Source organism: Rhipicephalus sanguineus, chromosome 11 (assembly GCF_013339695.2).
Source record: "Rhipicephalus sanguineus isolate Rsan-2018 chromosome 11, BIME_Rsan_1.4, whole genome shotgun sequence".
NCBI classification, from domain to species: Eukaryota; Metazoa; Arthropoda; class Arachnida; order Ixodida; family Ixodidae; genus Rhipicephalus; species Rhipicephalus sanguineus.
In genome coordinates, this window is record NC_051186.1 from 34402884 (window position 1) to 34421727 (window position 18844).

At 44.9% G+C, this 18844-nt stretch overlaps 1 protein-coding gene across 5 annotated transcripts in view; it reads right to left on the reverse strand.

Moving 5' to 3' along the window:
- The window catches only part of LOC119374519 (spidroin-1), a 96070-nt gene extending 86491 nt beyond the window's left edge, over positions 1 to 9579 (reverse strand). For all 5 annotated transcript variants that reach the window (XR_007414372.1, XR_007414373.1, XM_049410884.1 and 2 more), the window contains exons 1-2: positions 9361 to 9579; positions 7933 to 7981 (exon numbers count right to left, since the gene is read on the reverse strand). Coding sequence is in view for 3 of the 5 variants with exons in the window: in XM_049410884.1 (XP_049266841.1) it covers positions 7933 to 7981; positions 9361 to 9439 (128 nt within the window). In the remaining 2 variants the exon portion in view is untranslated. The remainder of the gene's footprint in view (positions 1 to 7932; positions 7982 to 9360) is intronic.
- Positions 9580 to 18844: the final 9265 nt, after the last annotated feature.

The window sequence follows — 18844 nt, forward strand, 5'->3', positions numbered from 1 at the left end:
GTAGCTGCAGCGGTTAATCGCCAAGCGCGTGGTTATTATTGGCAGTATCTTCGATCTGGAAAGCCCATGAACTGTACGTCCACGTACTCCAGCAACGCTGAGTGATAGTGATAGTGATAGTGATAGTGATAGGAATGCGATAGCCCCCTCGCATTATGCTGAAGGCTTTTCTTTCATAGGAGTGGGTGAAACTGTGGTCAGCCACCTTTATATTCACATTTCCGACCATTTTAGAGTATAAAAAAGCAGTATAACAGTTTTCCGAACGCTCGTCGTCACGTAAGATCTTTTTACCACCTCGCGAGCTAGGTGCTCGTGGCCTCCGCGATTATTTCCGGCAGCGCGTCGCCGGAGGTAATCTCGGAGGCCGGAAGGCGGTATTCGTGCTTTTCCAACGCGTCGGCAGGTGCGGCTAGGCTCTCAGCTAACATAGAGTCACTGGAAAATCAGAGTACCGCAAAGGTAGCTGCACGCGGGCAACATTGGGCAGCGGCGGCCATTTCCCTTCCGGACCGTCCGGCGCTTTGCTAGCGTGTGTTGAGAAGTGACCGATCTTTTCGCCTCGGTGCCGTGTTACGCTCGGCGGAACGGCATTATGTGGTGTGTTTCTTCAAGAGGATATTGAAGTTATTTCGAGTCATCGACAGTTCTGGATCGACTGCGCGGTTAGCGGGTAACAATGAAACGTGCGGCGAATGTTGCCATGTGCTCGCGAATTCGCTTCATGGCATCATCGCCCTCTTTGTGTCACGCCTGGGTGTGTTCGCTAGGTCCAGATCTGTGAACATAGTTGCATTAGCGCAGTGACATCGTGCGAGATGCCATTTACTTCGACATTTGGTGAATCTTGACGTTTGCGCTAGCTTGCGCAGTCGGTGTTCAGGTTCACTGGGAAACTTACTCGAGACTTATCAACACAGAGACTTCAACATTGCGTCCTTCGACTGATCGCTGACGCATACCTTGCTTCCGCACCATGCTTGCTGTTAACGGTTGATATGCGTAATAGAAGTAGTGTGTGTACGCTAATTGGAATTACGCGCGACGTATTTATGTCTGATTCGGAACGCCAGCAGCACGAAACGCACGGGCGAATTGGCGTGCGGTAGCTAAGGTGCATCTTCTCTTGAGATACGTAGAAAATAGGCAATGAAAATGATTGACATCACTACTTAATTATTTGTTTCATTTACTATTTCTTGTATCCTTAATATTCCCAACGTTGCAGTGCATTGCAAATATTTTGCTGTTTTCCGACAAACAGATTTTTTTTGGCGTTTGCCAGCGCGTAAACAGTGGGGTTTGGTTTCTGCACTGCTGCACTTTTTTTTTTCATATTGCGCTCTTGATAAACTTCTCGGCATGGCACTTATGTTCTTTTGATCAGAAGTAGCACATCCCGAAAATTTTTAAAGTGCATGTTTACTGCAACACAGTATAAATATCGACATATAAATTGACTCTCGCAATGTGTGGGATCTGCATTTTTTTTCTTGTTGTGACCATTTGTCCCCCCTAAACCGTATGTAGAGTTACGCTCGGCGCAATGCAGCATTGCCACATTTTTTTTGCAACCAATTTAAAAATAAGCTTAATAACATTGCCTTACACACAAGTTTATCAACAGAGTTCCACGCTTCTGTTTTGCGCAGTGGCAATGTCATGCCACAATTGCCTTCAAGGTATACCAGTAAACAGTTATTTTAATAAATCTTCAATTTCCCTCTCGTGCGTGACACTCTTATAACTCGAACAGCTTACGTAATCTGTTCGACAGATCGAGAAAATAAACAGCCGAGCAAATAGAAAGGTATGTATAGTTTTCAAGATCGCTGACCATAGCGAACCGAAAAAGTGAATGATCCTGTCGCATGAGATCTTTTCCAGCAAAATTTGTGTAGTTCACTGCAGGAAGGTGTGTTTCGAGGGGGGCGAATTCATTCCGGCCAACTATGCAGCCACGTAGAACGGCGCTCTTTGACATTAATTTTCCCACAACGGCATGCAAAAATAACGAGATTCTCATTGGACTGCTGGTGAGTTACTCTCTGGCATCTGCAGCAGTGGCGTAGCCAGGGGATGCAACCGAAACCCGTGCCCCCCCCCCCCCCGCCGAATTTTTTTTTTCCCGTGGCATACATAGCACGAAATGCCACTCAACCACATCTGCCTGCAAAAATGCGACGATACTTCTGGGACCGTGGTACTGCTAAATGTCCGGGCCACTCTCTGCATTGAACGCGCCTTCACACCAAGCGCTTGGATATGGCGGCGAGAAGTCACGTGATGCTAGTAAGCGAACCGCGTCGGCGGCGGGCGCGCGGAAAACAGATGCGATACTCTGAAATTTTTCCAGTGGCTCTAAGCTAATAACGTCCATGCTGCCGCTCGCGAGTATCGGGTCATACGTCAAGCGAAGGCGGCGACGCTGTTCTACTCAGTGCAAACGAATGCATATCTGCACGTTTTACGCTAGAAAAAATTATAATAAACGTGTGCTAATATAGACTAATATAGAGATAATTGATAGCGTACACGAGTGAAAGGTCACGTGATAGGTAAAGTACACGTTCACTTTTTTGCCGCCAGAGGCTCCCAAGGTAATTTTGGGTGAAAAATAAAAATATATACCCGTTATGAGAAAAACAGGGCTCCTTTTAGACAATACAATAGACAATCCTTCTATTAGTTGTCTCAATTCGTATATATATATACAGGGGTCCCAGCTATCTTTAGCCAAGGGCTTAGACTACAATGTAGCCAAGGGTTTAAAACTACAACTCGCTGCAACTTGCACCGTCACGCGAGCCAACTGGCTGGCGCGGGCCAAAAAACCACTGTCGACTTATCGGCCTACCGCTGCAACGAGCCGCGAGTGGTGGCCGCAGCTGATTTCGTTCTCTCAAACCACGGGAGGCGCATTCTCGCGGCGGGCGAATGCGCTATATATATATATATATAATATATATTATATATATATATATTATTATATATATAATATATATATATATATATATATATATATTATATTATATATATATATATCTAATATATATATATATATATATATATATATATAATCTGTAAAAGCTCGTTATTCGAATTCACGGGACAGCAAAACATGTCTCAATTAACAGAATTCTGAATTATCAAGTGTATCAGGCACACAATAGATAAAAGTCTATGCTTCAATGCACTTGTAATTTCTTGATTACTGCGTAAATGCTGTTCATATTTGCATAAGAGCGGAAGCTGCAATTTTTGTCATCCGGCGACTTCTTCACAATGCGACCGCGCGCAAGAACCCCTATTTAAATGGCCCCAAACGTGGACTGCATCCCTCCCTAATTACTACTGTCACCACACCACCACCATACCACATGACGAACTTTTTTTTTGCCGGTAAACGAAAGAAATTTGTCGCAGCTGTTCAGGCTTTCGTCGTCAACAGCGCGATTGTGGAGGGCAACCATGTTTTTTCGAACAACCGCAGCCAGCGAGGTGTCCCGCGTGGTGGTAAAGGCAATAGGCATGAAGCCCTTCTGGCTTTCCTGTCGTTACCGTGCGGGTAGTAATGATCACGTGGGGGCGCGTACGGCGCCGCCTCAATTGGTTCTCCACGAACGCCGTTCCATTCTTTTGCGCAGCAGATTTTCGCTCGGTGCACTCCAGGTTCGTCGGAATTAACTGAATTGTGACCAATTATGACCGAGATTAACGGAGAGTTTGATTCCATGAAATAGATGAGTATGCCAGCAGGGACTATATATATATATATATATATATATATATTATATATATATATATAGATATATCGAATATATATATATATATAATGTGTGTATATGTGTATGTGTGTGTGTGTGTGTGTGTGTGTGGTGTGTGTGTGTGTGTGTGTGTGTGTGTGTGTTGTGTGTGTGACTCTATGAATGAGAGACGTCCAGCGGCTCAGACGCCATACTTTCATTCTATTTACGCCTTCTTCTTCGTCGCCTTCTACCAGAGATTACTGCCTTTATACGTCACAGGATTCCCCGTCCCCACGAAAGAATCCGCGAGTTTAACAACAAAACATAAGCAAGCGGAGGGTGTTAATGCTGAAATGTCAAAACGCGGCGTAGTTCCATGTCACAAGGGAGTTCCGTGAAACTAGCACAAAGATTCACAGGGGAGGCCGGGGATATCAAGGAGAGCTCTGGTGGGCGAGGCTGGCTGTTGCGTTCGGGACAACATAAGCATGCCTTGCGCATTAAGAGTGACGATAACTCGGTTCGTGGACATGTCACAGCTGAGTAATAATGGAACACTTTGAAGGACAGGAAGCTTGAATGTTGTAGGCGTCGGACTCCATGTTGTAACTAGAACACAGGCTGTTCTTTCAGTTCCGTGCTCCTTGACGGAGACTGATGGGACGACTGCTGTGTCGTTTCGAAATGCAAAGGATGCTTTGGTGTGCTTTTCGTCGTTTTCTGCGGTGTCTCACATGTCTTGATCGAACGTGCAATGTTGATGTCGGACGTTGGAAGGGCGACGTTCCTTCCTGGCGACGCTCTTTTCTGAGAATATGCCTTGAATTTGATGTCTTGTTTGTCTTGGCCGATACATCTGAAACTTGTTTTCGCTTCGGTTGGCTCGCATTCGAACGTCTTTGCTTAAGCCACGAATGTGTTTCTGATATTTGTAGTTGTCCTTGTCAGAGTGCCTGTTGTCGCTTAATTTGGTCGATTTGCTTGTGCTGGCTTCGCTGATGCTGCTGCAGAAATTGCTGAGGTGGTAGCACTTTTGGAACATGACAATGATTTTCTTGGCAACTTGATGTAGTGTCCACTAGGTAGCAGGTGCTATGCTTTTCGGGCAGTGAAGTTGGTGCGAGCTCTTCAGAGGCTGCTGCAACGCCGTTAATTACAGACGCCTGTGGCAGCCGGCAACGTTCGAGATTTGATGCCTCTGAGCTTTCTGTGTTGTTTCGACTCTCAGGTGGGTGTGGACTTGACGGTGATGCCGTAACAGGCGTGGCTTGGTCAGACTCCGATTGCGAAAGGTTGTCTCTATGCGCACCTACCGAGCGACGCTGTTCTGACGCATGAATCTGTGCGGAAGGGACATGGCTTGGTCGAGTATCTTCAAAGTTCCTCAGCTCTAACCCGACCGTAGCGAGCTTGTGAGGTGTGAGGTGAACGTTGGGAGCAACTGGAGATCCGCATGATGCAAAACCAGGTGGTGGGTGAAGTGTGCGATACGGGGAGCAGAGTGCATAAGGTGGTTCAGTAACATGAGTCCTATTGGTTCAATGATGACGTAGAAAATGCTGATTTTCGTGCAGTAGCAAAGCCCGGTGGAAGATTGAGTCTCCGTGGAAGATCTCCAAGCCTTTCAGTGAGCGGATGCTTTAATCTGTCTGTGGGGAATCGCGAATTCATGCTTGGTGTTCGGATGCGTGAAGACTGCTTTTGACTGTGACGACTGAGTGCGATTGTCTCCACATGGTTGTTTATAAGCAAGTCTTTGTCGTAGTCGTTAAAACGGGTAATAATCTCTTCTCTGATCTTTTTCCATGACTCGTTGTTTTGAAATATGTGTGTGAGGTAAAATCGGAATGCCTCATTGGTGACGTAGTCATTGAAGTTGGTCACCATCTCCCTTTCCGACCATGATGCTGCGGTAGCGTGGAGCTCGAATAGGTCGAACCACTCCTGGACGGGACTGTCGTCCGCTGATCCAGTGTACTTGGGGATGTCAAGGTCATTCGATGGTTCGGTCATGATGCTGGTCGCTGTGTTCAACAGGATCTGCTTCGGTGGTCTGCATGCGGTGAAGGTGTCTTGCTGAGGTCTTTGCTGATGTGTAGCTGATGAGGCGGCTGCCAGGTCTCCATCCTGTCGACTTGTGTGACACTATGAATGAGAGACGTCCAGCGGCTCAGACGCCATACTTTTATTCTATTTACGCGCACTTCTTCTTCGTCGCCTTCTACCAGAGATTACTGCCTTTCATACGTCACACACACACACACACACACACACACACACACACACATATATATATATATATTATATATATATATATATATATATATATATATATATATATATATATATATATATATATATATATATATATATATATATATATATTTCGCAACATCTGTGTTTTATACGGTGCGCGCTTCTTGACAAGAATATGTGTTCCATTTTATTGGAACTGTTGGTGTCGCGTCACTCACCCACCGCGGTGGTCTGGGACTTATGGTGCTTGACTGCTGACCCGAAGGTCGCGGTATAAAACACCGGCCGTGGTGCCCGCATTTTCGATGGAAGCAAAAATGCGGCGAAAATGTGATGCGATGCAAGCGAAAATGTGCCTTTCGTCCCGTTGTCCCAGAAAAGCAAGCAAAGCCACAATCGAAGCCGAAACCACTTTGACAGCTTGTGTAAGAGGCGAGAAATATCTTTTTGAATGTAGGTCCTTCTACAGCCCCATTTTCTTATGGGGGCGCATCAGAGTAATGGTGTTAATCAAGAGGAAACGCGCGCGCATGGTGTGCTCAAGCATACAAAATTATTTGAGGAGTTATCTTCGCGCAATTCAAGTCACTTAAATCGTGCGAGCTGATTTATGCCCTCTTGAAACAATGTTGCAAAAAGGTAGCTTTTGTAATCAGAAGTTTGCTCGCAATGCGAGATTGTATTCATGTCCAGTGCACTGGACACCGGGATGCAAGTGGCGCGCATTGTGCTAAACATGGAGGAGAGAAAAGAAACTAGGAAGCACGTCACGTGAAAATCTTGAAACCCAGTCATAAAAATTGAACCAGGAGCACGCTGGGAATTCTACCAAGAGCCTGGAGCATGAGGAGGCAGCGGCGTCGGAGGACGTTGGCTCGTGGACGCTCAGCGCGTTGCCTCCTAGCTTTTTACCCCTTCGTGGTGCTGAACGCTATGCACGAAAGTTAACGATAGAATTTTTTTCTTTTTCTCAAGTCAAAACAAACCATTTTTATGTTTTAAAAACAATTAACTTTGTGACAAGAACAAGAGCAACATTTTTTCAAGGAAGAAAGCAGAATGTGTGTACCCATAAGTGGAACAAATGAATCCTAGTGTCCAGCATACTGGACATGATTCTCCCGTGAAAACCATTGTACCTACGGTCTCCCTTATTTTTTTGCATGCTTTTCAATAGCCTCTTAGCTAGAAAGGAACACTGAAAATTTTTGTTCTAACCTACGAAAAATTCGGGACTGAAAGGAATATATATATATATATATATATATATATATATATATATATATATATATATATATATATATATATATATATATATATATATATATATATATATATATATATATATAAAGCAATTTTATTTACGTTTCGCTCGGGATCCGAGCTGTTTGATGTTTTCGTGAATATTTCACCGGACCTAGAAACCCTTTGTTGTTTTGATATATACGTCATACGGCGCGCATGACCGCAGGTGACCATGCCCGGTCAGTCATTGTGCCCATTTTCATGCTGCAGTAAGGCAGCCACTCGTGGGGCAGAGACCCGGCGGCACGTTTGCTCGCTGCTCGAGCCCGGATCGTCAGCAACCCTCGGACATTTCGCTTGCACATAGCATACAAAACGGGGGCAACGTTATCGGTTTGGACTGTACACGGAACATCACGGCGGCGCCGATGGCGAGGGCTACGTTAAAATTGCGCCTGTAGTGTCCCTAAAATTGCTCTCGAAATAAGATTAAGAGAAAAGACACCCTCACCATTGGGGAGTGGGTACCATTTATAGATATTTAAGGCAATATGGTGATTTATATATCTTAACACGTTATGGTAATGCTCAGCCAGACGTCTGGGCAGCAGATACATTCTTAATACTAATAGTTCATACTTGTAACACAAGTTTCACTTTCTTAATGTGACTCCTTCAGCACCTACCTCTACCTCGAGACCCAGGCTTTCCGATCTTGAATCCTGGTTTCTCTGAAAATACGAGTACATAGACACGCACATGTGAACGACTCTATGCTCACGAACACTACATCTGAAAATAGTCGCAGTACTATTTCTCGCATATGTTTTCAGTATAGAGCAGAATGACATCGTTCATTTAGCAACACGCATACGCGGTCTCGCTTTATCTTTATTTTTTTTCTTGCTCCCACAACACATTCTAGATGATTTAGGCATGCAATGTTTCGTCTTTCGACGGATATGTGACTATTTTTGGGTATATAAGCAACCTGTGTGTTCGCTTGCTCGATTTGCCAGCATATGTTAAGGAGCCTAACTTTATTATTGGATTGCTTAATTCAATTAAGACTCTTCTTGTGGCTTCCGGGCGTATGAGTACTACAAAATATCGAATGAACACAGCAACAACTGCATGTAGAGTGCTGTTTACCAAGCAGAATCAAGGTGTTTCCGTGTACGAAGCGTCGTTTTTCACCACATGCAGCTCACGCAATTTTTACGAAGAACTTCTATTCCCGCTATACTTGTGAGTTCCGCAAGAAAACAAGCGAATTTTAATGGGGAGACAGCATAGCACTAGGGAGGCCGAGCGCTATAAGCTCTTATGCTGACGTGGTAGCTGTACTCTGACCTCGAGGCGCAGGTTGCCTTCCCCTCGTGTTGGCGACTATTATCCATGAAAGTATAAAGAATGTGTCACATATACTACACAGCAAACTTTTATATCTTGAATATACACAAGGGGACTTGTAGTGTATAGAATTATCGCGTTGAACTGAATGTCAACCGAAGAATAAAGATAATAGCTTTGAGCGAATTAACGCTAATTTTTGTTCTTATTTACGATTTTTGTGGTTATCTTTTCATATCTGTGAAGTTATAGCTGATTTTTATTGCGTTTACTACTCGTTCGACTGCCATTGATTTCGTTTCTCTCAATACAGACTCTCAAAGCAAAGTCTGTTTTCTACCAGTTTCTGGAATTCGTCTCCACGCGATGTGTTTTCAAGACATTGTTTCCTTGAAATTATTTGTCTGGCGAACCCGATTCAGCAAAAGTTTCGGTGAGAAATTGAAGTGTGCAGCTCTAATAATCACAGTGTAGTGGTTGCACTTTCTGCGCTCATTTAATCCTCTAACTACTAATATATTTCCTGCAAAAGTCAAAGGTATCAGTGCTTTCACTTCCCTGAGTTCTATAATGCAGCTTGAAGGCTAGAAAGTTATGTTCAATTGCATTTCCCTAGTGAAAACAGTGTATAACAAACCTTCTATTGAGAAAGTATTCTTTACAAGTCCTAATAAAGTTGAATTGGTTGTCTGATATTGTGAGACCGCTCGTAACGCAGAAAAGGCAAAATAAAATGCGCTGTCTTTAGTTTACTTACTTTTTGGTTTTGCGAGCTCCACTTCTGTAATTACAAACACGACGACCACAAGTGCGACGGTGACTAAGGCGACCTTCATTTTGTATGCTTTACTAGAATCGACAGCCGAGACGACGCACTTACTGGAGAGGTTTAGGCATGGCCAGTAATCGTATGGGGCTATAACACTGTCTGCCTCAAACGGCTCCAGCTAGGTTGAATTCGCCATTGTTCAAAGCGGTCAGGTGGGATAGTGAGAACGCTTACGTTTCACTTATTTCCAGCGCTTAAGAGAAATATGATCAAAACATATACACAAAAAGACAAAATAAAATGATCAGCGACAATGCTATTATGACTGTTTTTGTCTCAACCCATTTATTTCCCTTCCGGTTTTGTTTAGCTTTAAAACGTCTACTGCCCTTGATTATAACGCTCCGCAGCGCGGGCGAACAATTGCCAATATCTCATGCAATGACAATAAAACGCAATATTTCTAGAGTACCATTATTGTACTAAACGCACTACACAATGCCACCATCAGAAGGACTGACTCTGTAGTTACTTCGCCTAGCATAGTTTCAGGTAAAACCATCCCAAATAATGAGCTATGGCCGAAATAATAAAAGAAGGTGAAGGAGGGTGTCCTTCTACGTCGTATCTTCTTGTGGCCATGTCTAACTTGCTCTGCAAGTTTTATATGCAACTTTGCTACCGGGACCAAGTATGGGTTCGCGATCGGACGATGCACAAAATAACTCAACAGTGAGGAGACGGTTTACAGGAACCATAAGAAAATCTGTAGAATCATACCGTAGTTCACCTTTGTTTGAGTCATACACTGTGTAAGCACAAGAAGTCTGATCATATCTTCTTTTTCGTAAGTACGTTGCGAGTTCCACAAGTTTTTGCCAAGATACCCAGGTATTGTGGCTCAAGTACTCTTTCGGCCTGTCTGTTAGGTTGAATCTCTTGACTGGGCGGCTGGGAAGCAACAATATGTTGTGGCGAATGTCGCTGCTCTAGATATTGAGGCAATATTGTTATTATCGCACGCATCGATATCGATACTATGTATTTTTCAGGCTGACAGCAAAGAACGCCTTCTGATACGGCGTTGTGCTAGACGAGACTTCCTACTGTACACGTGTACACGTCGGAACAATAAACTGCAGCAATACCATACCATTTTACAGCTACACAGGGAATAACTGTATTTGTATGCTGTAAGAGATGGGAGGGGTTTGAGCCGCAGCTTGTTTTATATGATGAAATTTTACACAGTGCTTCGCAAATGTCATATAATACATCTTTTCATCGAACATTAATAACCACTGAAAAAAGAAAATTTTTGCGTGTTCACGTTTTTTATGTTCGATTTGTCCAACGAATAGAATCAAACAAGTGGTGCACTATAGTAAATGACATATGAAGAATAACCTGTTGTATGATAATACAAAGCAAAGTTTACAAGTGTCTTAAGAAAGGTTCTTGGCGATTTCTGAATCATGAGTAAGCTCTCTCTGTGCAATTTTCGTGCGTCGTCGCTGACCACACTAAGAACACTAAGTTATTCAAGCATCAAAGAAGGCGCTGTATTAAAAATCACAGTTTCGCCGCAACGGCGAAGCAATGAATGCGAGAGCAAGAAATTGGAATGTCACAGGAAGAACGAGAAGCAGCTCGATACCTGCAGCGCGGCGCTGAAGCACAATGAAGGACGCCCGAAAAGAACGCACAGGCATGCACAGCGCGAGCGTGAACTAACAACTGTCGCAGTTGTTACGTCTTTGTGCTTGAGCAACACGCTGCAAGTGTCGACAATGGAGAATCAGATGCTCTTAGGTATTTATTTTTCTTTTAAACTGCCGCGCGTGCAGTGACCCCCTGTGTTTCCTGCCACACGGGGGCGTCTGATGCAAGGTGTGCCCGCTGTTCTTGTTTGTTTTTTTTCCACATCATGGGTGGGTCGCGCGCGTCTCAAGAGCAGTTTTCAAACTGAAAGAAAATTAGGAGCGTTGCGTGATAGAAAACGCGCTCAAGCTCTTCCGAGAAAAGACGCAGGATCCGTAGAGAGATGGAATTGGCGTAGACTTCTCTGACTTACGAGTACCATATCATACGGACATAAATCAACGAAAAGGAATAAATCGACGGCTCGTACATCGCTTGACACAACAAAAAAAACAACAAATAGTGATGGCCGCAAAAGCATACCAGCTGTTATTTGTGTAGTTTGATTGATGTGCAGTAATGAAATCAAAATATAATGAATTGCAATCAAAGAAAAAAGGAAGTCGCCGCCGCTGGAGAACGAATCCACGACCTGGAAGTCTTATGACATAAGATGCCCCCATTTTATCCCTCTGTAGATGTCTGTCTTATTCTTATCCTCGTTCTCTCCCTGAAGCAGTAGCAATTACGCACACACGCCAACATACTCGTGTGCATTTAAATGTAAAACTTGCGGTCTTTATTTTCTCCGTAACACACAATTTCTAAACTTTCAAACGCTGAGCTCATAGTAGGATACACATAAAGCTTCTTCTCTGCGCCCGTATTGCAGTATACATACCTTTTATGTTCTCGCAAGAGTGAGTTGCGGGGCCGGACCGCTGTTGCTAGCTCCTTCACCTGCGAAGCAAGCAAGTTACATAAATAGGTACCACATTAAGAAAAGCAGCCTCCTTTAAGACGTGGTGTCCGTCATGACACAGATGTCGTGAGAGTAACATTGCGTAGCGTTCGATGGCTGTATTAATTAGGCCGCCGCCCGTCATAACTAGTTTTAATCCAGAGAGCTTTTATTCTGATAGCAATTATATGAAGACTCTCGGCGTGTAGTTGCCATCGGCGCCGCCGTGCCATTTCGTACACACACACACACACACATACACATAGATAGATAGATAGATAGATAGATAGATAGATAGATAGATAGATAGATAGATAGATAGATAGATAGATAGATAGATAGATAGATAGATAGATAGATAGATAGATAGATAGATAGATAGATAGATAGATAGATAGATAGATAGATAGATAGATAGATAGATAGATAGATAGATAGATAGATAGATAGATAGATAGATCACCCACAATGAAACATGCTTCAGAAGAAACTTTTTCCAAAGCGCGCGACTGCCGATTCGAACCTGCGACCCCTCGCTCCGTTGCGTGACGCGTTAACACTCAGCCAGAGCGCATGCATCCTCCAGCGTACTAACAGCGATACATTTATATGCAGCATTTACCGTTGGTGGTACGCGCATCTGTTAGGCGCTCCAGCGAAGCAGAGGCGTGTGCACTATCATGCGCCTCGCCGGTCTTTCACCCGAGTGGGGCTGCCTGCCTTCGGATCCGTACATAGCGCTTGTGCTCGCGCCTTTGCTTATTTAAGAGAAAGAAATATAAGAATACAAGAAAAGCAGGCAGGTTAACCAGGGCTGAGCTCGGTAGTCTGCCCTGCACTGTAAAAGGGGGAAGGGAAGTTATAAAGGAGGAGAGAAAAGTCACCGTTTCAGCCGATGTAACAGTTCCACGTTTGATATAACTAACGGCGAATCAGTCCGGTATCCTTAAGAAAACACAACAGCGCCTTCATTGCCTTTCGTAACTGTGATGGGCAGCCCCGTGGTCCCAATATCTTCTCGACAGTGAAAGCGCTTCTGTCCAGTTTAGTTAGAGCTGTACGGATCTGAAGCCTCTAGTTTGAGTAAGTCGGGCAGTAACACAAACGGTGCTCAATAGTTTCTTCTACGGCACAGTCGTTGCACTCGGCGTTGTCGGCCATCTCAATCTTAAGTGAGTAGCCATTCGTGAATGCTACACCCAGACACAGATGGCGTAACACTGTACGTCCCTCCCGGGAAAGACCAGGTAGTAGCCGCAGTCGTAGAGATGGGTCGAGAGAATACAATCGATGGTGTGTGAACTGCGATGCTTGCCACTTCTGCAGTGTCAGGTTGTACGCCAGCTTACTTTAGTATTGAGCCTTGTCAATCCTTGATATAAAAACAAGGTTTGTTTCTACGTTTGCTTTTCTGGCAGCTTCATCGGCGAGGTCACTGCCGGAGACACCACAGTGTCTTGGTATCCACTGAAACACAACGTTGTGTCCTTTTTCAATCTCACAGTGCAACGTTTCTCGTATCTCCCGCACAAGTTGTTCGTGCGATCCGTGACCAAGTGCCGACGAAAGACGTTGTGAGCCGCCTTTGAGTCGCGGCATACTGCCCATCGATTAGCCGGTTGTTGCTTGATATAATCGACGGCACCGCGCAGAGCAACAAGCCCCGAACCAGTTGACGTGCTCACGTGACAGAGCTTGCAAGTGAGGCTGATGTGTCGTGATGGGATGACGATGACGCCGGTGGAGCTGGCCTGGGTGGTACAACCATCCGTATATACGTGAATTCTGTCAGCCTGGACAGTGTGTAAACAGTCCAGCGCTGCTTGCTTCAAGGCCAAGGTTATTTCTTGTTTCTTATTCCTGGGACGGAAAGACGCACTTCCGGTTGACGTAAGCACCACAAGGCGGATGGCGAACGCTGCGAGGGTGTGAAACCCGGTGGTAGCAAAGCGCGATGAGAGCTGACAACGTTGGAGAACGACGCCTGTGGTCGTTGTTCTGGCAGGTACGGCAGATGGCTGGACAACATCCGTGAAATATGTCGAATATGCGCCGTGAGCGCGTCGGTTGTGATGTAGGTCGTAGCCGGATGGTCCCGAGTCAATATAATTGTTCCGGCTGTTTAGGTGCTTCGTGGTAGGCCGAGGAAAACACGTAGTGCCTGTGCTTGCACGCAGTGGTGTGCTGGGATATTTGACAAGCAAGTTCTAGAAAGCAGAGAAGAGTTATTGCGCAGTAGTTCAATAAGAAGTCCTTGGTATAGCTGAGCATAGAACTCAATAATGGATCCCATTCTTTTTCCGGCGACGAATTTCAGGACGTTGAAAATACACGAGTTTCGCTTTCAAGTAACTTACGTGAGGGCTCTAGGAGCGGTCTCGGTCAACAATGAAACTTAAAAAACAATGACTTCGCTTGTAAGAGGAAGGCTGGCCATTAATGCATATCAGGTAACCATTCCTCGCTTTTCGCGTTTTTTTTTTTTCTTTCGAGATTGTTAGAGATTTTTCTTTCGAGATTGTTAGGCCTTGCGTGCGAGATAGCCAGATGCTTGTGAAGCTGCCCTCCGCAGCCTTGCACGAACCTGCAGGCGTGTCACTGTTGATACCCAGACACAGATGTCATCAGCGTATATAGAAACGCTGACTGTTTCCGGGAGCACTTCCGCCAGACCAAGCAGGGCAAGGTTGAATAGAACCGACCTTAAAGCGCCACTTTGCGCTACGCCACGGCACGTGTAGTGGTCGAAAGACGGGCCATCTTTAGTGCCTACAAAAAATCAGCTTCGTGACAGATAACTTCGGATGCATCGAAATATTCGCCCTCCAAGTTCAATTAACAGAAGCGTGTCTAATAAAGCTGGATGAGAAACGTTGTCATAAGCAACTTTCACATTAAGAAGGAGCGCAACTGCTAGTCGTTTCCTGCATTTCTGTTGCTCTACTGATGACACCAGATCAATGACCTTCTCAATCGATGAATGGCCTCGTCGAAACCCGCCATGAAGTCAGAGTAAACGTTGTGCCCTTCCAGGAACTATTCCAAGGGCGTGGAAATCATGCGCTCCATGAGTTTCACAACACAGCGGGCGAGAGCTATAGGCCGGTATGATGTCAGCACCAGAGGTGATCTTTCTGCTTTTAGAAGTGGCACCATACAGTTAAATCGTTTCCACTCCAATGGAACCGCAGACGGCTGCGTTTCCATTCTTGAGGCACGACGCCGTCTTGCCATGACTGATTATATAAGTTTAAAAGTTGTCGTCGTGTTGCTGGTATAGGTGACGTAGAACCCCATATGTTATTCCATCCGGCTCTGGTGAAGAGGGACGCCTGCAGAGTGTCATGGCGGCTTCTAGCTCTTCCATAGAGAATGGTGCATCTATACTTATGCGTCGTGGACCGAGGATATCGCATAAAAGCATGTCGATGGATAGGACTGTCCCGCTGGGGATATTCGTGCAAAAATCATCTGGGATGTCAATCTCACGGCGGTTTTGACAGAGTGCAAGGGCCTTGAAGGTATCACGTTGCTGGGCGCATGAGCGCAGACCCTGTAGAGTTCTCCATACACATGACCATCATTTTTACTTAAGAGACAATGTGACTGACGTTGCTGTTTTTTTTTTTTGTTTGCCCCTTGTGCGTCCCTTCACGTCTCCAGCTAGACAAGGCCTACTGCTCCTGACTATAGCGCAATTAGCGACGCAGTACAGAAGGACAAGGAAGTTGACCTAATAGATTAATCATAAATCGCAAAGCGTCGACGCTCGTTCTCTTCTCTTATGTCCGTGTTTCCACGCCCTGCTTTTTACGATGAATTAAACACGCACTAACAGGCACCGATAGTTCATACAAAAAAAACAGACGTGGATACTTCAGGTTTCTTTTGTTCGTGTTCATGCTTATTAACTTAATATGGTTACTATTGTGGCCATGACGATGTATTTGAGAAAAAGAATTTTAAACAAGACTCTATAATAAACAGTAGTTTTCTATATTGCCAAAGGCTCCCTGAAATCGCATTTTTGAAATACCAAGCAAATCGTGATAACTACTTATCTACATACTCTCCTACAACAGCTTATCCGTTTAGAACCAGAACTTTTTGGCGATAAGAACAAGAACAAATTATGACGATAAGTTACTAAAATGGAAGGTGCCCCATTTGCTGAACAATTATTCATCATTAATGGCCGTCATTGAGAAAACCACATCACTCCTTACGTTTAGAAAGCGATCTAAAACGTTCTTCCTAGGTTGTTTGTAGCTTTTCTTGCTCTTTGCTCTTATTGTAACGTGACATTGCTGAATCATTTGTCTGCTTATAGTGTAATATATTCATAACTTGTAATTTTGTTTGTATTGAATTCGCTTCGGTGTATGTAGCGCTGTTGAATTAGTTTGCTCTCTTTGGTATCAAATGTAATGTAAAGTTGTGCTTCATTATCTTGTGTTCAGAAAATGTGACACTTGGCATTATAATGTATGCAAGTTGCTGCATGTCGTGCATTTTGTATTATCCTGTTACGATTACTTCACCTCTGTGGTTGTGCTCCTAGTGTACCTATGGCGCCGGAATCTTAGTCAGCCATATACTTTCTTTCGACTTTTGTTCTGACGTCATGCAATCATGTAACTTATTGTCAAAATAAATAATAATAATAAACAGATGGTGTGCAGAGAGAGACAGAGAGAGTAAGGTTAAATCAAAGGCAGGAAGGTTAACAAAAAACCTTATACAGTTTGCTGCCCGGAACTGGTGTATAGGTAAGAGGGCACAGAAAGGATAGAATGAGAGAAAGAGTAAAAAAATGAAGAAGCTTGCACTCGGTCGCGCAAAACTTGATAACAGCGAAGGTGTTCGATCTGCGTAAGAGGCTTTATCGGCTAATGCTAGGTCACCTGGATAAGGCTAGGTTTGAAACTTGGTTTAGGCAAGGCTATTTTCCAGCTTTTTATGACGCTGTTACCGACCACCTCTTTTTCTTCATGCCGGCCGCTCTCTTGTTCAAGTAGGCTGGGTCGGATCGCCGCCGCTGGTATCGTTCTCGCGCTGCAGCACGTCGAGTCTCGTGATAGGCAGCATCTTCTTCAGGTCATAATTAATTTAAGGCGCGAGAGAACACAATCACAAGAAAGGACACGGTACAGAGCGCCTCTCTCTTTTCTTGTGATTGTCTTCTCTCGCGCCTTAAAAGCAATTATGAAGTTCACCAACTCGCCCAACAAAAAGTTCTCTTAAGCCATCTTCTTCAGGTGTATGGTTCTCCCTCGGACGACCGATGGCTACAAACTGCCTCGGGACGACAGGCCCGGCTCTTTTATTACGATCCCAATGACATGCGCATGCGCAGTCGCTGACGTATTTAATGACGTAATGGCTGCTAGGCAACTCTATCATTTAAACTTGGGGCGGTTATACTTAGTCATTTCGGTAGCTTCTACGCGGCACGTCCGCAGCTGTTGCTATGGCGCATGCGTGGCTTGGCATGACGTCACATGAACTGTCGCAGTAGCTAGATGCGGCGGTTCCCATTGCCAAGCGCTGCTTGGAGGCGACTTCTCCGTTACTACTGCTTCGGCGCATACGCGGCTTGGCATGACGTCCCACCAGCTGGCGAGGTAGCGAGGCGAGGCGAGGGCGAGGCGAGGCGAGGCCAGGTGGTGCGCAGCAGTGGCGTCGGTGGTTGCTCGGCAATGGCGCGGCGATGTCTTTTGCGGGGAACAGCCATTTTCATGCCGTGCTTAACAGCTTAGCTGTTAATGGTATAAAGAAAACACACAAACTACAGCATGAGATTGTCACAGTTGTTCAGTGAGGCCGGTTGACCACAGAATTACTTCGGCAGCGCCTTCGTCAATTTCTGGTTGGAAGCTCGAACGCTCCGACATTCCGAAAGTGATTGCTCAGAAAGTGGCTGGTCATTGAGGCGTTCTAACGGTGTTGAGATTTGTTGTCTCTGGGAGATGTAGTGAGAACAATGACGAAGGACGTGTGCAGTGGTTTCTGCCACAGTGCTCACAGGCAGCACTGTCAGCCATTCCGATTTGGTAAAGGCGCGTTTACACTAGAGCAGCACGACGCCGATTTTGGTTGGTCTGCCGACTGTCGCTGGAAGTGTCTTTGGTCGTATCGTCGTCCTATTCACTACAACGACGCCAACAGTCGGCCGATCGTCTTTGGAAGACGCCGTCCGCGTCTTGTCGTGCTCTCAGCCTCTCGTCGGCCGCATCTCTTGTTACACAGAAGGCGCGCGCAGCAAGATCGCGCGCCGGCATGATGGTGATCGTTTCTTGTCTGCATTGCGAAACGGACAAATGGCGTGCATAGCAACTCTTCTGTACTAGAGTATGCTTCTGTATGCTTCTGTATGCTTGTGTACTAGAGTATGCTAGTATGCCCTATACTAGAGTATGCTTCATGTGTCTGGAACCAGTACAGAACAAGCGACGTCACCAAAATTGAATCTGTACAAAGGAAGGCAGTTCGTTTCATTTGCAATCGATATGATCGTAATATTTCACCTTCATCAGCAATGAATTCCTTGAAACTCCCTCTCCTATGCACGAGACGGGATACCGATTCCTTGAAGCTATTGCACTCATTTCTTCACTCATCTTGTCGACTATCTTCCGACGATTACATCTGCTATGCTAATACTCTTTCAACTAGACGTTACCACAGCCTCAACCTAAAGCCTTTCTTTACGCACACGAACGTTTTTAAGAATAGTTATTTTCCTAGAGTTATTGAAAGATGGAATGAATTACCTGGTTGTACTCGTGAATTGTCGTTGTCGGATTTTGTAGACGCACTGTTATGATAAATCGTTTGGTTTTTGTTTTTTCAACCTTGTTAACAATGTAT